Below are 23,289 nucleotides of genomic sequence, written 5' to 3' on the forward strand. Positions count from 1 at the left end.
TAAAACAAAATGAAAATTAGGAGAATGTTCAAACAGTTAAAACATTTATTAACAGGATATTTTTTCAGAACATTAAGAACAGCATATATATGTTATTAAAGAATTCAGAACATTTAGAACAGTTTAGAACAAAAAAGGCATAGAAAATCTGTAGAAAAAAGTGAAACAATATACATTAAAAACTATTCAAAATAAAAAGATCTCCACACAAACAGAAATGAAACCTACCTAAAAATGTTTTTTTTTTTTTTAAAGAAAATCTAAATAAATTGAAAAAACAACTCCCCAACTAGGAGTCCTCCTCCACCATCCTTTTCCTCTTTTCCAAACGGAGGATTGCTCTTCTTGCCCTGGAGGTGACTTCTTCAGTATTTTTTTGCAGTATATGCATAAAAAATATTTTACACACCAAGCATTTTCATCGTTAATACATTGTCATAGATTCTACATGAATGGTACACTGAAGATAGCAGAATCAAAATGAGGAACATGATGTGTGGATGTATAAATCTATAAATCAAAACAGATTAGTATTGGAAAAATCTCCCTGAAACAACTTCCCATGAATTATCATTTTAAAAGCCCTTCTGAACCATTTGTAGAAGTAAGCATAAACCAGTGGATTTAAAAAAGAATTTGACCATCCAATCCATTTAAATATTTCCACCATTACATCTGGTGTTCTGCTATTGTTTATTCTATAAAAACTACCAGACAAAAAGAAGGGAGTCCAACACATGAAGAAGACTCCCACTACAATAGCCAGAGTTATGTTTGCCTTTTTCTCCATCTGACTGACAGATACAGCAATCTTTAAAGTATTCTGGATGCGGCGTGCCTGCTTTTTTGCTACAACCAGAATCTTTAAATAAATGGTCAAAATTATAATAGCTGGGATGTAAAATGCAAAGAAAGATCCTGTAATAGATTCCTTTGTAACAGAAAAAATCTTGCATCTCCTGCTCAGATCCTCTATGCCTATCCCTCGAACTGTGATGGTAACCGCAAGTAGAAGGGGAACAGTCCAGCTCACTAAGATCATGATTAGAGAAACACGAACATTTATTTTATTTCTATATGTTAGAGGGTGACATACTACATAATATCTGTCCACAGATATAAAGCACAAGTTTAAGATAGATGATACAGACAATAATATATCAAACAAACCTCAAATTTTACAGAGTAGATGAGTTGAATACCAGCATGAGCTCATAGACAATACTGAACTAAAAGGTAAAACTAAAGCCCCAACAAGCAGGTCACTCACAGCTAGAGAGAGGATAAGGAAGTTTGTTGGAGTGTGAAGCTGCTTAAAGTATATGATAGAGGTGATTACAAGAAGATTCCCACATATAATGAGAAGAGACAAAGAAGCAAAAACAAAATACAAGGTATAAGAACTCACAATTTGTCCGTGCCACTTTGTGGATTCATTACAGAGGCGCTGGTCTTCAATCATATCAACCCTGTGCAAAAACTTGCATCATTAAAGAGAAGAAGAGATTTTAGTAGGATGTGTTTTGAAATCAATGCTGTGCAGTAAATGTGGAGGGATGTGTCCATTGGTCTCTGTATGACTAAACAACCTACAGTGCCTGTATTTGTTTTATTATTCCATGTCTATATGTTCATTGGCTGTTCACAAGTGTAACTTGGGCGTTGTAACCAAGGTGATATATCATCCTGGTTTAACTTTGAGTTTCATTTTTCATTTATTACAGTTAGTACATTAGTATACTGTACTGTTGTACAGTAATGTATAAATGAAAAATACATTAAAAGGGGTTTTCTGTAGATTAACTTGACTTGAATCAACAATGGTGAGGTCTTTTTTTTAACATGATATTTTTCTGATTTCCCAGGTGGCAAACCCAAAGTATACCCCTTAATTTGAAAGCCTTCTGGGAAAATAAGTACTTACAAAACAGCTCTTGTCTGAGATGGCCTTTCAAATTTAGAGCTGGTTCCATCCAAATTTGGGCCTGTGCCACAGGGCTCACCAATGTTTTATCAGTGCCCACCTGAGAAGTTCTCTGAATGTGTCATTTTGAACCACATGGCTCAAGACTTCCCTTCTCTTCCTTTGATGCTGCATAGTCTTCCGAATAGGTGTTTTGTGCCCACACCCGGTAAACTTATGCATCTTCAGTCTCTGTAAGTGTCACTGTAAATGTCCTATGAAATAGAGGGTAGAACTAGAGAGCTGTCAAGATTTCCTGCATGGGCACATCTTTGACAGCCAAGACTTTCTGCTAGCCGTTTACATGATGCTTCCACAGGAAGTGCAGAGGAGGAGTCTGCTGCCACAGCACTGGGATCTCCGATGATCTGGGGGTCCACTAGACAAACTGCCACCATGAAGTGTGGTCTGCAGATGGAGTCCGAGATGCTGGCAAACTATGCTGAGATGTTAAGGGTCAATGTGCTCCTTATTGGATTCATTATATGCCCTGACACATCATATCTTGGTGCATCTCCAGATGGCAAGGTGCATGACCCGTCAGAATCACCCCTGTTTGGACTGGTTGAGGTAAAAAGCAGTATGAAGAATGGTGTGTTGCAGATTGCTCATCTCAAGGTTCAGGATGGCCATGCTATTTTGAGGTGTTCACACGCATACTACTGGCAGTTACAGGGTCAGCTGGCAATCACCAGTTTGGAATAATGCAACTTTGTCACGGACACGCTAACAACAATAACTGTTGAGTGGGTGTGGCATGATGAGTCTTTCTTGATGAAATGTAATCCAACCTAGACTTATTTTACTTCAACACCTTCATTGATGTTTTCATGTCAATGCAATAAGAATTATAAAATGTGTAACTTACCCTTTTATTTCATTACATTTTAAATATTCAATCTTAAGTTTTGTGAATCACTGTAAATAGTTGTTACACATGAAACATACACAAATGCAGCACTGAGACTTAACAAGACAAGTACAAATACAATTCCATTATCTGAGGCCCTCAGAATATCATTAGCAACTTTCACCAGCACTGTTTCAGTGCTATGATTAGCTCTAAAGCCAGACTGAAACTCTCCAAAATGTTCATTATGGTGCAAATGGTCATACACTTGTTTGGCAACTACTTTTTCAAGAATTTTAGATAAGAAAGGAAGATTGGATATAGGTCTATAATTGACCCAGTCACCTGGGTCAAGAGATGGTTTCTTAAGTAGAGGTATACTTACAGCAACGTTTAAAGCCTTTGGTGTCTGGGTTTGGTTGAGTTTTGAGGACCCGAATGCAGAGGCTGAGAGGCAGAGGTGAGTTCTTGCATTTTTTTATGAATAAACACAGGTAACAGAAGCAGGAATCTAAAACTCAACTTAAAATGTAAAACTTAACCGAAACCATGGAGACATCAGGGGAAAACCATCATGAGGAGCCAGGGTAAGAAAAAGTAAGACGAGGAACTGCACAAGCAGAGTATTTATGTGAGACTGAATAAAGAGAGGATTAACGAGCTGATAGGGAGCAGGTGTGAAAAGAGCAGTTTAGGAAGAAGCTAGGGAAAAGGAGACCAAGACAAGAGGGCAAAAGAGGGCAACAAATAAACACCCTAAGAACTCAAATATATACAGAAAATAAAACTAAATAGGAATTAAACCAATAAAACCAGAAAACATGGAGCAAAGTAAAATATACCAGAACCAAGACCATGACATTTGGTACAAATTGTTAGGTTTCTGTTTTCTTTGATGTTTTTCTTGTGAGTATCCAGTTTTGCTTTCTCCTTGTTTCTTAGTTTTTATGGTTTAATTCTTACTTTATTGTGTTCTTTGGGTTTTTTTCTCTGTTACTGTCTGAGTCTTGGTTCTGTTTTATATTATTTTTAGTGTTTAGTTTTACTTTTCTCCATGTTTCTTTAGTCTAAGTGGTTTGATTATTATTATCCAGGTTTTTCATTTGTTGCCCTCTGCTGCCCTCTCATGTTCTCCTTTTTTCCCTAGCTCCTGTTTTGTTTCTGCTTTTGTGTTCACCTGTTTTCAAACAGCTCATTAGCCCCCTGTTTGTCTCTGTCTCCTTTAAAAGCTCTCTCTGTTCTGTTCCTCTTTGCTGGGTCCTTGTCTTACTTCGTCTTACATGCTCCAACTTCGTCTCTCTGAGCCTTCCTCCTTGAGTTTTGATTCCCTGATGTCTCGATGGTGTTCTGGTTTATGTTCAACTTATTTTTTCATATTTTGAATTTTGAATTTTGGACTCCTGGTTTCTTGTTTGTTTTTTGGACTTTGTTTTCATTTTTGGATTTTGGATTCTTGTTTGTCTGTTTGTTTGTTTTTTCAGTTACTCTTCATTAAATCAACCATAAATTCACCTCTGCCAACCCGCCTCTGCTTTTGGTCCTCAAGCCACAAACAAATCTTGACACAAATCCCTGTAAAAGAGGGAGATTAATCACATCCAAAACGGAGGGGGAGATCAAAGGGAATACTTCCTCAAATAACCTGGTTGGCACTGGATCTAATATACAGGTTGAAGGCTTAACACTTGTTTTTGGGCTAATTGGACATCCTCAATGTTAGGGGAAATGCAGACCAAATAGTCCAGCATTAGCCCAGCCCAATGTGTCTGTCTCCGGTCTAAAATTGGATATTTGGCTGATGGTCCTCCCAGTCCAGCATCCACAAGACACTCCATCAGGTTACATAGTCTTCTGCAGTCATCCACTGAAGGATGCATAGCATAAAATCTGTTGGCGGTCGCTATGTCTTTACACATGGCTGCCAACAATGTTGCCCGCACCTCCGGCAGATGGAAGCTCTTTACCTTTATAAGAAGACAACAATAAATAATGAGTGAAGATGTAACCCTTTTTTTCTACAATTCTTTTTAGTTGTCTGCAACTCACGTGTGTGGCCAAGGTGGTCCTGATGTCAAGGAACATTGGTCGACCCGGGAGGCCCAGCTCACCCCATCTCACCCTACACCTGCTGTAGCAGCTGGATTAGCTTTGATCTGTCTCTGCTGCAGCAGGATTCAGGATACGCCGCATTCACTCGGTTTGAACCACAGAAAGAATAAAAACACTGTGTTCAGGTCCTTCTGAATCGCAGGAAAAAGGCAGTCTGACTCGGTCCAGTAAGCGCAGACTTCTCTGGAGGGATTTGGTTGCTACAGAGCATAGCCTTCAGGTGGGAGAGCTTTTGTCTAGCTGCTAGCGGCGCAGAGCCACCAGCAAAATAGGATGCTAGTATGGGAAGCTAGTGTTTTTAACCAATGCTGGAGGGGTGTGTCTTCAGAGCGATGTACTTTCGTTCAGGGCCTTCACCTGATGTGATGCGACCCTTCTCCGAAGGTGGCTGACACAGGAGTGGAGGATTTGGATCCCCGAAATCATTTGGGCCTGGAGGAGCCTGCTGTGATGGGACCCTCCCCATTGTTCTTAAAGTATTTAAAGAACTGGTGGACGTTCCTCAGTTAAAACATCAAAGTTGTAATTTTTTTGCCTCCCTGCAGGAGATGCTCGCTCCATCTGTGTAAAAGGGTTATAAAAGATTATACACAGGTCCTGCTTACTTTTTGGGTTATTGCAGTTTTGTAAGGAGGAGCTTGCCCTTTGGCCATGAGGAAGCTGTCGAGGAATAGCCAGGTACTCAGGTTTATTTCCCCCAGGTCCATATATTGTATGTATGTGTGCAGTCACCTGCTTTTTGCTGGGGTCCACCCAAAAACTTCAGGTATTCTTGCAGGTACTTTAGAAAATAATTGGGACAAAATCTTGTTTAGAATTCCAGATGTATTTTAAAGCACCGATATGTGGAGTGGTGGTTCTGGACCCACTAAAGGCAGAACCATGGATCCTTGTAGTGACATAGTACAGTGTCAATAAAGCAATTGAATTTACCTATGAATGACCAGAAGATAATGTGCCTAATAGGCCAGGTGGGGTCCGGTGCTTACACAGCTTCCTTCGCAGCCACGATAGGTGTACCCTGGTTTGATGCAGGACCTCCTGCCACAGCTGAAGAGGAAGTTGAAACACCTACAGGGGTAGGCGTCGGTGTGGGGGGAGGACATTTTTTGCCTCCAATGAAGTAATTAGTACAGCATGTTTTGTCTTTGCTGGAGCTTTTTTGTGGCAGTAATAATATTGGAAGTTTGCATTGTACGTCCATTTGTTTCTATATAATAAACAATAAATAACAATAGTTCACATGTCAGTCTTTGCGGCATCCATCTGCAGTGAATATTGATTCACCAGTCATTTTTGCTGCCTTTTATCAACCACCTAGCCACACTGTTCAATTGGAGGGTGGGGGCAGTGGCAAAGTAAACAAAGGCGGGCTTGCAAATAGACAATCCTCTGCATAAGAGGCTTTTTCGGAGACTTCCGAAGTCTGCAGTCTCAAAAGTGGAAAACAAACAATCTTTGCAGCGTCCATCTTCAGTAAATGTTGATACACTGGTAATTTTTCCTGGCTTATACATTATCTGTCATGATTGCAGCCCCCGTAGCTTCTCCTATTACTCACTTCATTCACCTGCCGTTTCCTCCCCGCTTTCTAATTATCATTTATTTTATTCACCTGCTTCCTCGGCAAGATATATGGTTCAGCCCAGCTATTGGGGCCAGATCATTATTCTTTATTATTAGTTTATTCTTTGTTTATTCGTGTTCTGTTTTCATGTCAGTTATTTATGTTTGTTTATGTTTGTTTGTCTCCTTTCTCCTGGTTGTGTCCCAGCTCTTCTCCCCTGAGCCCTCAGTGTTTTGGCTTGGAACCCGGGGAAGGTCAGTTTTAATTCATGTATGCCTGGCTCCAAGGTGGAGGCCAGTTTAAAGTTCAACATTGATCCTGGTACCATGTCTTTTCTATGTTCCCCTCTATCATTGAGCCTGCCTGCTTATGCGCATGTCTGTCTTAGCATGCTGCTGGACTCATAGAACTCTGAACCTGCCTGAACGCTCTGTGGATTTGTGGAACCCTGGATCTGTCTATTCCTGTTCAGATCCGAACCCCTGGTCGGGCTATGGATTTCCGGATCTCGCAAGTGTCCGGTTCTGAACCGTTTCTCTGACCTGGATCGGATTCCTGCTTGCTCACTGGGGTTGAGCATTTGATGGCTCTCAGCCACAGCTCATTTGGCAGTCCATCGGCTAGATCTTGCCTCCCTCCCTCCGATCTTAGGGAGGATGGAATGAACAGTTAAACCGGGTAAGTGACTCACTCTAATAATCATCTCCTGTCAGATCATCGTGGTTACTTACCTGTGTTTCTCCCACATCCAGAGTGCCAGGGATGGGTTGCACCCCACCCTCCTGCAGCTGCTGCGGTACGCTTAACCTCAGCAGCCCGCGTTTCTGTTCTGTTTTATTATTTTTCTGTTATTAAAACGTTTTGAAACGTCCAATTGTCCAACTCGCCTTGAATACTGGTGTTAGAAAAATGTATATCTTATCATTGTATTTCAAGTTACTGTTGGGATCTGGAGAAGTTCCACCTTTCTCCAGCAGAGTTCGCCGTGGATCCTCCTGAGCTGAGCCTTCGACACACCTGAGGCGCATCTCATCATCAGGAGGATCCTCCAGTATATAACCGGTCTTCATACCTTGCCTCAACGCCGCAGTGTTTATTCAGTTTGGTTAGCACCTGAGCCTAGCATCTTCTGAGTACCTTCATTGCTTCTGTTCCCTGGTTGGATTCTAATCCCTCTTTGTCTCTACTTTCAGGAATCCAGTTTCCCTTGTAAGCTCTGGATGAGCTTAACCTGCCGAGCCTGCCCTCTGAGCCAAACCTGAAGACTCTTCTCTGGATTCTCATGCTGCTCTGGACTAAGAGCTGGAAACCCAAGTCAAGGTCTGCCCTCACGCTAGAAGCAAGATGCTGAAGCGGTTACTGAACTCTGCTGAACTAAACAGTCTGTGGACCCAACAGTTCCTCTCTAAAAGCCAAACCCGGACTCCTCAAGGTATAAATCAGAAACTCTCAAACTCAAACTCATCTGCTCCCAAGCTAACTGAACTGTCATCCTCACAGACTCCAGTGAACCTGCCCCCAGGCCTGAACCAGTTCCTGTGTTTAATCCATGTGCTTGTACTCAATAAAACTTGTTAAACTTTTCATCTGTTTCCGTGGTGTTCTGCATACTGGGCTTTTCTGAAACTCATCATGACAGTTACAGGCATTTGGGCAAGGAATGTAAAGTATTGTTCTAAATGAGGAGAGCAAATATTTCTCTCAGGGCCTGGTATTATTTAGGTATGCAGCCGTAGGTGACTGATAACTTTTGACCCCTCCTGATAACATCAAACCCCTCCTGGTAACTTTTGACCACTCCTGTAATTCCTTTGAAGTCCAATAATAAAGGCAGCAGAAAAGAGAGGTTTGGGCAGAGTTGAGTACAGACTTTTCAGGGGTCTCGCCCTTGGTCTGTCCTTTCTCTCTCTTTTCTGCAAGAAAGAAAATAATTGCTTTGTTTGGTTTTCATATCTAGGACAATAAGTGGTTATGATTATTAACCTTATCAACTGGGTCTATTTGTCCCGTTTTATGACAGTATCAACCACCTCGCCAAACTGTTCACTTGGAGGGCAGGGACTATAACAACGGAGACAAAGTCCAACTTACAAACAGACAATGACATGCCCCCTCTGCATACAAGGGAATCTCTGAAAACAAGCCTATTTCAAGCCTAAAATTTACACTTTAAAGTATAAAAATACTGCGGTCTCAAACGTGGAAAGGCGCGTGTCCTTTGATTCCGTGATGGGTTACGTTTATATTTTGTGATGAGTTTGAACTCTATCTCAATCACCCTAATCATAAACTCCCCCCCCCCCCCCCCCGTTTCTGTATCAGATTCAGGACTCTTATACCATATTAACATTACTTGCTACAGTTGTTTCAGATCACAGACTGCTTCATGAATTGTGTAGTAGAATGTCAGATATTGTAAACCAGGCTACTTGGTTTTAGTAATCACATAGCATTCCATATAACCATGCAAGGACCAAAGTTACAATGATGGAACTTAAATATAATAATGAAAAAGAGAGAGGTTAGGTTATGATTGTGTGTTTATTGTCAAGCTACACACTGAAAGGGCTTATGACAATAAGATACCTGGATACAACATACCCTCATGAAATGATGTTGCTGCCGTTTTACTTCACAACTGGGAAGGTGTTGCTTGGCTTGCCAGTTTACTTTTTTGTTCTTCAAGTATCATCATAAGCAATGACATTATGGAAAAAACTTAAGTTTACTACTTTAATTCAAATACCAACATCTTTAAATACATTTGTTCACCATTTGAACAAAGAAAAAATGAAAAAGTTAAAGTAAGAATAATTTCATTTCTTTATTTGCCACACAAAAAAAAAAACATAACTTAATGCAGTCATTATCAGGCTTGTTTTAGGTAACTTTAAAAACGTGATTGTTATGTTCCGGGTCATAAATTTTGATATACATTTATTCAGAGAAATAGTTCTTAGATTTCTTGTCACTGATTGGATTTAATGGGTCCTGTTATTTTAAATAGTGGAGAAGATAGAGAGAGATGGAAACATAGAGGGTCACAAAACAATTGTTTACTAAGACAATTGGGGCCATAAAAAAGCCTTTAACAATCAAAGAGAAAACCTTTCCAAATCAAAGACTCTTAACATTAAGAAGTGGTTAATGAAAGAAATAATTTTCAGTGCAAAGACATTGAGTTTTTTTAAAACTCAAAATAAAACACAAACAGTTTTGCTTGTTTTTCAGAACATCTTCCAAACTAAAACAGGAAAATAAACAGTGGTAAGAGAGTGTAAGAGCTCAACAGTGTTAGCCAAGTAAAGGTAAGAACACATAAGCACAAATAAACAAATCCATCTGTGTATTGCCATGGAGGTTACTCAAGAGGTTCTATATCAATGGTACACTAAACATCATAAAGCGTAAGTAGGTTGATTACAATTTGTCAGGAGACAGATTTGTCAATCACAACAGATTTGTATTGGAAAAATCTCCCTGAAATAATTTCCCCTGAATGATCATTTTAACAGCCCTTCTAAACCACCTGTAGAAGAAAGCATAAACGAGTGGATTTAACATAGAATTGGACCATCCAATCCATTTAAATATTTCCACCAATATATCTGGTATCATAACTTTTCTTAGCCTGTAAAACCCTATAGACAGAAAGAAAGGAGTCCAACATATAAGAAAGACCCCCATCACAATCGCAAGAGTTTTGTCAGCTTTTTTCTGTGTCTGACCAACAGCTGCACCACACTTTACAGTGTTCTGGATGAGGCGTGCCTGTTTTTTTGCCACCACCAGAATCTTTAGATAGATAGTTAAAATTATAATAGCAGGAATGTAAAATGCAAAAATTGATCCAGTAATGGATTCCTTTGTAGCTAGAAAAAATTTGCACCTATTGCTAGGGTCCTCCATGCCTATCCCACGAACTGTTACAGCGGTTGCAAGCAGAAGGGGAAGAAGCCAGCTTATCACGATCATATTCAGAGAAATGCGAACATTTATTTTATTTCTATATGTTAGAGGATGACACACTGCATAATATCTGTCAATAGATATACAGCATAAGTTTAAAATGGATGATGTACAGAGTAGAATATCAAACAGACCTCGCATTTTACAGAGTAAATAACCCGAATACCAGCATGAGCTCATAGACAATATTGCACTGAAAGGCAAAACTAAAGCTCCAACAAGCAGGTCACTCACAGCAAGAGAGAGGATGAGGAAGTTTGTTGGACTGTGAAGCTGTTTAAAGTAAACAACAGAGATGATTACAAGAAGATTCCCCCATATTATCAGAAGTGACAAAGAAAAAACAACAATACTCAATGCATAAGAGGTCATAGTGTGTCCCTGCATCTCTGCTGATTCATTACAGAGACGCTGGTCTACAATCATATCATCAATCCTATGATAATAACTGCATCATTAAAAAGAGAAGGTTAGAATGTAGCGTTATGTATTTTAAAATATGTTGTTTTCAGTGAGCGTGGAGTAATATGTGTCCCTTTGTCTCCTTTATTAGAGGTATTATTCTATATCTGTCTTCTGATTGGCTGTTCATGAGTGTGACTGGGGCTTCTTTGGTATCCAAGGTGAGATGTTCCCTGGTGTTTCTTTGAAGAGCTATTCTTATTTTAGTTAAATATGGTTGTGCTATTGTACTTTAATGTTTTTATTGTATGAATGCAGTAAAATGCAATGGATTTACTATAGTTCTGCTGCATTGATATGATTACTAATGAGTTCTCTTTGTATTTAGAAGTTTTATTTTCAAACTTCCCAGGTAGAAAAAAAACACCTCCAGGTTGGAATGCCAGCTGGTAATAGCAGTTTAATATCCATTATAGTTGTAGATTTTTTCTGAAAAATGTTTATAATGACTCCTTGTAATGTTTACTTCAATAAAATAGGATTGTGCTCTAAAATATTTTTGTGGACACATTTATTATGCATCTAAACAAATAAGGCAGTTCTGTTTTTTCCAAAACTGTGGTTATGGAAAAAAAACATCAAAAATCAAGATCTTTCTGCTTTTTTGACATTACGTCTAAGTTGTATTCTTCGCTCCCTTCTTAGGCAGTTTAATGTATTTATCTAATACGCTATAAAATAATGATATTTACTGCTGCCCCATTTTCTGTGAAATCATAAGTTCCTTTTAGATTCATGATTGAATTTTCTGTCCCCCAAAATTATGAAAAACAATTTGTTTTGTTGTAATATTTTGTGTTAGTGCTTTCTCTCTCTCTCCCACATTTGGGGAGAACAGTGTTCTTAAAACTTACTTCAAAGGCAGATTTGGAAGAACTTGAGTTTTAACACTTGGACTTCCAGGATTCTGATCCTACTACATCTCCCATTGGCCGTCAATTAGACGGATGACATTGGGATTGTTGTGGCGGAAGGTTCGCAAGCAAGTTTGGTCGTGGTCTGTTTTGTCAGAAGCATCTTGCTAACCTGTTAGCAACTTAGTGCTAGTAGGTTCCCAATGGGAAATTCCATTGGGACCAAGTAGCACTAAATTGGTGACTTAGAAACCACACTGTCAAGGAACGCTATGGACAGAGGAAACATGCAAGAGGAGGAGAGTTTAGTGTCGGAGGTCGTGGATGAGTCTCCTCCGTCATCAATTTTTCATTTAGAGGAGGAAAGCGGGGACGAAGATGTGGTGGCAGAAGCTTGGTTTGGTGTAGAAGGCTTACAGCCGTACATGTTTGAGCCCTTGCCTCGCAACGCTGCCAGTTCTGTTAGCTCTACGCCTGCTGAAGACACAGACGTCCATCCCTATGAATACTGGGACGGAACTCAATGGGAAAGGAAATTATTCTTATTTCAGCTGTTGCTTATATTAGCTGTGACATATGAATCTAGGTGAATTTAGGTGTAAAAGCTGATGTATAATCAACTGTCCTAAATAAGATAAAGATAAAAAAACAACAACACAGATATTAAGACAGGATTTTATTTTTTTAAATAGAAATTTTCCAAATTTTGGGACAATATCATCTGATAAAGACTATATTTATATACAGGTCCTTCTCAAAATATGAGCATATTGTGATACAGTTCATTATTTTCTATAATGCAATAATAAAACTTGAACATTCATATATTTAAGATTCATTGCACACTAACTGAAATATTTCAGGTCTTTTATTAACCGCAAACGACGGAAAACGACCCGTGAAGTTTAACCAGCTAGAAGAGCGAGGTGCGCTAGATCGCTGGGAGCCTTTTTCCACCTGGATCCCCGCTCTTTTTGGCCCTCCTGGCCCTCCATTGTGGGACAGACTCTCCGACACTTCCTTACCACCTCGGCCGTATCTAGACCCACAGCTAGTTCCTGATTCTCTTGAGCATAAATAAAAAAAATTCTGTGTCAAGCTCACTGTGACACACTGCTGCGGGGAGTATAACCAGCCCTTGAGTCTGGAATAGAAACATCCAGAGCCATCGTGCACAGGCATGTGCAGGGAATGGGCTACAGGTGCCGCATTCCCCATGTCAAGTCACTTTTGAACCAGAAACAGCGGCAGAGGCGCCTGACCTGGGCTACAGAGAAGCAGCACTGGACTTTTGCTCAGTTTTGCATGTCATTTGGAAATCAAGGTGCCAGAGTCTGGAGGAAGACTGGTGAGAAGGAAATGTCAAAATGCCAGAAGTCCAGTGTCAGGTACCCACAGTCAGTGATGGTCTGGGGCGCCATGTCAGCTGCTGGTTTTGGTCCACTAAGTTTTACCAAGGGCAGGGTCAATGCAGCTATCAGGAGATTTTGGAGCACTTCATGCTTCCATCTGCTGAAAAACTTTATGGAGATGAAGATTTCATTTTTCAGCACAACCTGACAACTGCTCACAGTTCCAAAACAACTGGTAAATGCTTTACTGACCATGGTATCACTGTGCTCATTTGACCTGCCAACTCTCGTGACCTGAACCCAATAGAGAATCTGTGGGATATTGTGAAGAGAAAGTTGAGAGACACAAGACCAAACGCTCTGGATGAGCTAAATGCCGCTATCAAAGCATCCTGAGCCTCAATAACACCTCAGCAGGGCCACAGGCTGATTGCCTCCATGCCACGCCGCAATGAAGCAGTCATTTCTACAAAAGGATTCCCGAGCAAGTTCATAACTGTACATAATTATTTGAAATCAAATTAGTTGACATTTTTTGTATTAAAAACACTCTTTTTTATTGGTAGGATGAAATGTGCTAATTTTGTGAGATAGGAATTTTGGGTTTTCATGAGCTTAATGTCAAAGTCATCCATATTAAGGCAATAAAAGACCTGAAATATTTCAGTTAGTGTGCAATATCAATGTTCAAGTTTTATCATTACATTATGGAAAATAATGAACTTAATCAAGATATGCTACTATTTTGAGAAGGACCTTTACATGTTTAAGCCAAAATGATTTAACATTTAAATATGACTTTCCTACGACTTTAAAACAGGTCTAATATTCTTGATCAGTAGGCCGAGGCTTGATGTCGCGTAGAGCAGGCATCCCCAACCTCGGTCGTCGAGGCCCGCTGTCCTGCAGGTTTTAGAGGTTTCCCTGCTTTAGCACAGCTGATTATAATGACTGCAGTAGACCAAAAGCCTGTTAATCGGCTTTCAATTAAAATCAGCTGTGCTGGAGCAAGGAAACCTCTAAAACCTGCAGGACAGTGGGCCTCGAGGACAGAGGTTGGGGATGCCTGGCATAGAGGACAGTATCCACTCAATAATTGATGTAGTTATTATTGATGAAGTCCCTGTAATACAGCGGAAAAATTATAATTAGATTTTTATCATATATATTTAGAAAAAAAAAAATTTATTATGTCACAAGCTTATTGTAAAAACAGTCATTTAATATAAAATACTAAAAATAGATTGTTTTACTATGATATCACAAGCTAATTGTAAAAAAGACACAAATTTTATATTAAATGAAAGTCATGAAAATAAGAGAATACAAAGAAAATACATTAATTTTATTATACGATAAACTAATTCTTAAAAACAAAACAAAGACTGAATTTGAAAAAGAGAGTGAAGATAATTAGTGAGCGGTCTCCACCTTAAATGCAATCCTGATAATAACTCGTTAGTGGATTCCTACTGTAGTGTGTCTTGCGTGCCTGCTTGTCGGGGCTCCTGTGGATAAAAATAATTATAAAAAAAACACGCAGAGAGAGAGAGAGAGAGAGGGAGAGAGAAGAGTTGAAAATGGTTAATTCATGAAATACAATCGGGGTACTTTAAGAGTAATACAATTTTTAAGGCAGACTTATTATTAGCTAAGTGGGTAACGGGGGCTCCTGTTCTGTTACTTTGTGTCCAGCTGAGGCGATAGGAAGCAAGGAACTCGGTCATTTTACAGAGAACTATGGAAGCGGATTGCATTTACCAAAGAAAAAAAATCAGACAGCTTATCTCATATTTACAAGATCAGTATCTTTTTATGTAATTAAAATTATTATGAGAAAAAACCTTGTAATTACGAAATCTTGTGTATATAACTAGTTATGATTACTTGAGTCCGTAATAAAGGATCTCTCAGAAAGCTGGTCTTCATGATTACGTTTTAAAAATATCTGCATCTGTTCCACTGAACAGTTCTCTGTACCGAGGGCCTGATACGCGTTGGAGCTCTGCTCCTGTGTTTCACTTCATTAATAAAGTACCCAGCTATAACCCTTGGATTACTACTTGTGGAGTAAGCATGCAGCCTTATGACCATACGTGAAAATCCATCACCAGCTCCATTGTCAGAGATTCCGTATGGTTTTAGTTTTTCATATGAATCAACATGCCACATATAGTTGGGACCTGGTCGTTTTAAACTATTCTGAAACCAGCTTTACTCCTTGCGGATCTAGGATTTTGAGATGGTACCGGCGGACAGTTCTTTGGGACACCACCAAGCCAGCTGGAATGCATGTCAGATGCATTAATTTATAGCCATAAAGCATCCCGTGCTGGTTTAATTGCTCATGCAGGAACAATACGCCTTCCAGCAAGTCAGAGGGCGCTTTTTTGCCTGAACAGTTCTAAGGACTTAAAGGAATAGTACACCCAAAACATGATTAGCCTTCATTTTCTACTCACCCCCATGCTGAACAACACTCTGGAGTACTTTTTTGATATCTCAAATGCATCTGGAGATCTGGGAGACTTCTTGCTGTCTGCTGACATTCAAATAATGGAGGTCTATGGCGCCCGAGACAGAAAGGTCCACAAAAGTCCACAAAAACTTGTCAATATTCCTCCATACTGCTCGTCCAATGTAATCCAAGTGTCCTGAGTGGGTAGCATCCAGAATTTACTCGAAACGAAGTCATTTAGAACGTTTTAGAGCCTAAACAGTAGTGTATAGGATTTCCTAATAGCGCCCCCATGCGCGCTCACGAATCTACGGAAGCCGGCAGACCAAACCAGCGCATTCAGCTCGGCAAAGAACTCATGCTCTTCCTCAACACTGAAGTCCTCAGACATTTTTCTTTCGTTGTTTCTTTCTTTGCACAGGTAAACAGCACATTTCTTCTTCTACGCTTGCATTATCGGCAGACCAGACGCTGAATGCGCACTTCCTTCCGGTTTGGTCTGCCGGCTTCCGTAGAATCGTGAGCGCGCATGGGGGCGCTATTAGGAAATCCTATACACTACTGTTTATGCTCTAAAAACATTCTAAATGACTTCGTTTCGAGTAAATTCTGGATGCTACCCACTCAGGACACTTGGATTACATTGGACGAGCAGTATGGAGGAATATTGACACGTTTTTGTGGACTTTTATGGACCTTTCTGTCTCGGGCGCCATGGACCTCCATTATTTGAATGTCAGCAGACAGCAAGAAGCCTCCCAGATCTCCAGATGCATTTGAGATATCAAAAAAGTACTCCAGAGTGTTGTTCAGCATGGAGGTGAGTAGAAAATGAAGGCTAATCATGTTTTGGGTGTACTATTCCTTTAAGGACAATGCTGACAAACTCAAAATGATTCCATCCACATTGAGGAAACTCAATATTTCCCAGTGTCACATACCTAAAAGCATATTAAATCCGACAACCCACTCAATATTCACGTTTCATGTAGCTTAGCTCTGCAATGAATGTCCTTCCTGATCTCCTAAATATGATATATTTTATAAATATAAGATCCTATCTCATAATTACAAAATAAAATCTCATAATTACGAGATAATTACGAATTACTAGTCGTGATAAAATTCTATTTTTTCATGTTATATGACTTTCAATTTGAGCTACCAGAACTTAAATAAGGTATGATAAGGTAAGGTTAGAGCTTAAATCCTTTGTCACATCTATGTTATCTGTTTTAGTTAATACGGAACATAAACAGCTTGTAAAGGTCTATAAATAGAATACCTAATGTACCTAAAGATATGCTCTATTTTAAAAGTAAAGAAAATGCTGTTAAAATTCCTTAAACGGCACACTAAATCTGACCAAAGCCATCCTTAATGCCTATTTCAACTGTAAAACCAAAACTGAAAGGTTCTGTGAACAAATTTTTTGAACAAATCATTTGAGTGAACTGATTCTGAGGTTTAGTTCACTCAAAAGAAATACTATCATCATCACTATTGTAGTTTTTTCCTAGTTCTTTTAATCTTTTATCAAATGTATGCTTTCATTTGCCTATTTGTTGAGACTGAACAAGCAATATACAGCTGTTTGACAAAGTATACATGAAGGGAATCACTCAAAAACATAATACAATGGTTTGGACAGATTCTTTAATTATTTTATCGCTTAATGCAGGAATAACTACAAATGTTCCCGTAATTTCACATGTTCCATTATTCAACTAGGTCTAATTTGAGATTTTGATTTCCTTGATTTTTGACTAAAGCCTCACCTGGACTGTATACACCAACTCACTAATCAAAATTGCACAAAAGCACATGTACTTCCTGCGGAGGATGAGGAGAACCCATCTGTCCCCATGTTTGATGGGGTACAGAATAAAATGAAAAAAATAACGATAATTTTATAAAGCTATGAGCTAGAATCACTTCTAAAGCAGACACAGTCATTTTAGAAATAAATGTAAAGTAAGGTAGGGCCTTGAGACCCTGTTCTGTCCTGGTCAACACAGTTGTTGTACAATTAATCAGCTTCTATAGTGCTTCTGCTTAATTCAAGCTTCAAATCAGAGAAAGGTTAATAATTGTGGAAACTTTTAATTAGAATTATCAGTTCATTGGACGATAAAAATATTACAGTTTACAATCACTTTAAACAGTCTTACTTTAAACTGTTTTTCATAAGCTCCCCTGAACAAAACACTTTGTATAGAGCTGCTACATATCAAGTCAGAGCTACTAAGTTTAATAGCTGTTTAATTGACAATGGACAATCAGGCAAGAACCTTTTACTGACAGATTCTGTATTTCTACTATATTAATGAACAGTCTTGTTAAAACTAATGATATGGGCTATAACTTTAAGAAGACTTTACATTAAACAAATGCAAAATACCTGTATTTTCCTTTATTGGAGGGATAAAAAAAACATTTTCTAGTTGTTTTGCTAATTGCTGCATTTTGAAAGACACAAATGTCTGTTATAGCCATTAACAAATGTAATCCATTAAAATAAGCTGTATCTGTTATAAGCTTTGTCGGTATTATTTTATTGATACTGCATGCATGATACCCACATCTTCAGAATAAAAAACAAAGAAAAACAGCAACAAACAAATTGACATTTGTTTATGTCAAAGCTTCGTGCTTGAAAAATCTCCTTGAAATATCTTACCGGTAAATATCATTTTAAAAGCATGTCTGAACCACCTGTAGAAGAAAGCATACACTAATGGATTTAACATAGAATTGGACCATCCAAGCCATTTAAATACCTCAATGGCCACGTCTGGTATTGTGACTTTTCCCATGCTGTATAAACCCAGTGACAAAAAGAAAGGAGTCCAACACATGAGGAATACTCCCAGCACTATTGTCAGAGTTATGTTAGCTTTTCTCTCCATCTTGCTGAGAGCTGCTTCAGACTTTACAGTGGTCCGAATGCTTCTTGCCTGCTTCTTTGCCACCATCAAAATCCTAAGATATATTGTTAAAATTATAATTGCAGGAATGTAAAATTCAATAAATGGCCCTGGACTGGTTTCCTTTGTAGCTACAAATATAGCACACTTCTGGTTAGGATTTTTTTTACTTAATCCACGTCCTGTAATGCTTATAGCAAGTAGAGCTGAAAGAGTCCAGCTCACAAGGATCATAGTCAGAGAGACACGGACATTAATTTTACTTCTGTATGTTAGAGGATGACACACTGCATAATATCTGTCAATAGATATACAGCACAAGTTCAAAATGGATGATGCACATAACAATATATCAAACAGACTTCGCATTTTACAAAGCAAATAGCCTGAATACAAGCATGGGTTCAAAGACAATATTGTGCTGAAAGGCAAAACTAAAGCTCCAACAAGCAGGTCAGTCACAGCCAGAGAGAGGATGAGGAAGTTTGTTGGAGTGTGCAGCTGTTTGAAATAAATGACAGAGGTGATTACAAGAAGATTCCCACATATTATCAGAAGTGACAAAATAACAACAAAAACATTTAAAGCATAAGAGGTCACATTTTGCCGATGCAGCTCTGCTGATTCATTACAGAGATGTTGATCTTCAACCATATTTTTAGTCCTATATAAAAAAAAAAAAAAAAAAAAAAAAAAAAACAATGATTAAAAAAACAAGTTTGGGCAACTTGCTTCAGGATTTGTAGCGCTATCAGAGACTTTAGTGCTCTTTGTTATTTATTCTAAGCTTTGAAAAAAAAAGGTGTAGAGAGTTTTGTCTCCTGTCTGCAAATGACTAAACAGCATACTTGAGCTTGATTTATAATTCCATGACCATGTGGTCATTGGCTTAACTACCATATGGGTGTGGCCAGAAGTCCTTGGTATCCAAGGTGAGATGTTACCAGGTGTCACAGTGTAGAATAATCAACATATTACTGCTAAATCTTTATGGCCTGCCCTGCATCTTATTTCTGATCTTTTAGATTATGTGAAACTGCATGTGTACCACAAATCTGATCTGGGTCGAGTGCTGAAGCTGGGAGGGCTGGGACAACAGTAGTTCATATTAAAGGATGCAGTACTTTATGTATTTCATATATATATTGGATTAAACACCAAATATATTTAATGTTTTTACTTTCATCATAATAAAATAATATTTAGGAATAGACCATTTCTCACAGAAGTGAGAAAATATGATTGTAAGTATAAGACAGCAAAAATAAATAAATAAATAAATAAATACAAATCTACAGTATTTACAATTTAGAATGCTGCTCAGTACATTTAATAGAATTATTGCAAATGGCTGTGTTATTGCACATAGTGAACTTATAAAATCAATAAATTAATAAAATGAAAGAGATGTTGCTGTCAGAGAGATGAATTAAACAGTTTTATGTCCACAGGTAGGAATCACTTCATGTTGTGCTCTGTGGTGCAGCGTGATGAACTGAATCTCTGACTGAAGGTGCTTCTATGGGTGACCTGCACATCATGAAGAGTATGTGATTTTCCAGGATGGAGTTAATCATATCCAACATTCTCCTCTATGTAACTGTTTCATAAAGAGATTTCTATTTCACGTAGAAACTAGAATTATCTGTCTTTTTGCAAATGTATAAAAAATAAAGATTGAAGAATAGGCATTGCACAGAGCTTCTGTAAACACAGCTAGAAACTCCAAACTATGCCTACCATTAGGTATATTGATCAACTCAGACCTGAACCTTCAGGGGCACATAATGACAGTAATAAAGTCGACCGTCTTTCACCTAATAAAAATCTCCAAGATTGAAACCCTAAGGAGGCATCCTAGGCATCTTAAACAGATGCCCAACTCAGCTGGCTCCTTTCGACATGGAGGAGCAACCACTCTACTCCAAGCTCCTCCCGGGTAAATGAGCTCCTCACCCGATCTCAAAGGATGCACCCAGCCACCCTTCAAGGGAAACAAATTTTGGCTGCTTGTATTTGAACATATTTCTATTACAATTTTATAAAATACTTCAATTATCATGCAATAAACACTGGACTTTTAAAACGTATACACTTCAAGCGCTGTAACTTCCTTTTGTATTTTGGTAGCTCTCCTCTCTTTACTACTCCTCTCGATGCTTGGCTCAAAGAGGAGGTTGTTTTTACTCAGCCTTTTCCTTCCTATCCTGTTTTCCCTTCACTAAATAATATCAACAGAGTCAAATACTAAAATGATAGATTTGAACAATATACAAGTTCAGCATCATATTTCAAGGAGTTTTATTAGTCATTTCAACGCGGTAACATGACATGAAATTAAATTAGTTATGCGGGTTCCAGAGCAGCCCAATCCAGAAGTATGAAATAGTAGAGATAGCTGTAAATACTAATAATAAACAAGATAAACTATTCACATTAAAGCAATTATAAGCAATTATATATAATAAATAAATATGGAAGTCTACAACATTACAATAGTTAGATAAAATAGAAAAAAATTTGGTATTCTAAGGCTTCGGACTGACCATCATGGTGACTCCTGAAGTAAGGGCAAGTTACCATAGAAAATTGTTTATTATTTTGAAAATTTGCCATGTTTATTTTTGTTTTGACACATAACATCCTGTCCCTCACAATCTGCTCCGTGTGAGTCTTGCTGCATTGCATCAGCAATATATAACAGGTTCAACATCCAACACTGAGAAATCAACGTTTCATTTTCATTTTAAAATTTTGCTACAGTACAGCATGGCTTCTTCACTTTTCATACAGTAAAATGTAAGCACTTTTCAAGCATTTTCAAGGTTAATTTCAAACTTTTCTAGCATCATACTTTGGAGATAAAGCAATACATGAACACTAAAGATTTAAATTCACTAGCATAGGAAATCCGTTGTCAATCACTGTGTTTGCTACAGTAAAAATTTAAAGCCTATATTCCTAAGTGACAGCTCAACTAACACTTGTTGCTATATAAAAACCTAAAGTATGTTTAAATTAAGCATTTTTCGATTGATATATAAGCATTCAGTTTTTTTTACTTCAGATTGTATTTTTCTATTTTGTTCTGTTGCATTTTGAGATCTTTTTTAACAAAAAATCAAACGCATTACTATTGTAATACTATGTATCGTTATATATATTAAGCTATAATTACACACATTCTCATAAACAAACAATTAGAAAAGTGTATAGCAAAGTCCCGCATGCACACAGCTTAGTTATTATTGTATGTTCTACCAAAACACAGTAATTCTAGCACTAAGGGGATCCTTATTAATGGAATGGGCTATAGAGAATGTTGTAAATATGTACTAAATATTAAATATCTCAACTAATTGTTCTCAAGCCAAACTGTTTTCGAAAGCTACAATAAAAACACTAAACTCATATGCATTCTCTGTTAAATCACACATTTTGTTGAGGTCATAATCAGGGGGATAGCAGTGTTGGTTTCTTGCAGGAGTGCTTTGGGAGGAGAAGCAGTGTGCTGGCAGCTCCACATGTTCCAGATCTGCTTATTAGCAGCTTGAGATTTAAGGAGCAGATCGACCACATCTCCTCGCCAGATCCTTAACCGTTCTCTATTGAGCGCATGTATCTCCCTGCGCAAGAACCTAGTGAATCTTTGTTTGATCTCCTCGAGTTAACTCCTGTCTCTCTCTCTGCTCCACCCCAGGTTGAAGAACTCCGCTGTGAATCTGATCTACCTCCCTACTCTTTACCAGCGATCCCGTAAGTGCTCACTAGGTCCAGATAAAGGTAGCCTGATTTGGCTCTGTTCCCCCGAATCCCCTTGGAACCCAACCCCCACCCCAGGCAAACTCCCACGGACCTCAAATGCTGTCTCTCCTTCACGGCTCTCAGCAAACAATCAAGGGTGTTAGTGAACTCACCTTACTGTTCAAATAAAGATACTATTAATCTTCCATCTAAAACAGTTTTTTCCGTATGTGGGCCAAAAAGATCCCCTCGGTCATGTCATTTGATATATAATTTCAAATTCCTTATCTAAACATTTTGACAGAGAATACACAGAAAAACACTAGAAATATTATCAATCAATGTACGGTCATGTATTACACTATTTCCATGATTTGATGTTTTGATGTTCATTTTCTTTGTTTTAAAGCATGATTTTGCCTCTTTCATGAACATTGGCTATTATTCAAACATGGTAAATAATCATCAAACTAAAACAGTGCCAGAAGGCGTTGGAGGTACATGAAGAGTGAAGTTTGTGTCTTCCTGTTCGTATATCAGACTCATCTTAACCTGTCTATTGATCTATTGATCAATTTTGTGTGATTTCAGTATGCCTATCAGTCTTATTGCCATTCAGCCAGGTAATTACCTCTTCCCACTCACGTCTGTATTTTTTTGACTCGTTGTTTCTGAGGATGTGGTTGAGAATATGGTTTAACCCAGTTTATTAAAAATATGATTGAGCGTTAGATATAGGTTTCTGGGAAACCCTAAAAGCAATGAGTTTGGGAAAAAGGTCCTACTTAATTCCCACCTCAACATTATTATATTTTTTCATAACTATTAGCTTTTAAGTGTATGTGTGTGAAAGACACCTGACTGTTCAATCTTATTGAATTATCTCTGTAAAGTGGCTTGAAATTACATGTGTTGGGAATTGTTACTTTATAAATAAATTTGATTGAACTGAATTACAAGTATTGTTTAGTGCTTATGTCTGAAGAATGGCAGGAAAAGTGATACTTATTCATACCCCTTCAGCTTCCTCTAGA

General features: G+C 38.3%; 2 protein-coding genes and 1 pseudogene across 2 annotated transcripts; all 3 read right to left on the reverse strand.

The window, feature by feature from the left end:
* Positions 1-517: 517 nt before the first annotated feature.
* Positions 518-1,462, reverse strand: LOC119774794 (annotated as a pseudogene).
* Positions 1,463-9,682: 8,220 nt separating this feature from the next.
* LOC119774807 (trace amine-associated receptor 1-like) lies at positions 9,683-10,960 on the reverse strand. Its single transcript, XM_038272487.1, has one exon. It carries the CDS (start codon positions 10,882-10,884, stop codon positions 9,940-9,942), a length of 945 nt encoding a protein of 314 aa, XP_038128415.1. The 5' UTR covers positions 10,885-10,960; the 3' UTR covers positions 9,683-9,939.
* Positions 10,961-18,223: 7,263 nt separating this feature from the next.
* On the reverse strand, positions 18,224-19,165 carry LOC119774787 (trace amine-associated receptor 1-like). The gene has a single exon (XM_038272467.1). The coding sequence runs from the start codon at positions 19,163-19,165 to the stop codon at positions 18,224-18,226; it is 942 nt and encodes a 313-aa protein (XP_038128395.1).
* Positions 19,166-23,289: the final 4,124 nt, after the last annotated feature.

This window comes from Cyprinodon tularosa, unplaced genomic scaffold (assembly GCF_016077235.1).
Source record: "Cyprinodon tularosa strain WSP-4 unplaced genomic scaffold, ASM1607723v1 ctg831, whole genome shotgun sequence".
NCBI lineage: Eukaryota > Metazoa > Chordata > Actinopteri > Cyprinodontiformes > Cyprinodontidae > Cyprinodon > Cyprinodon tularosa.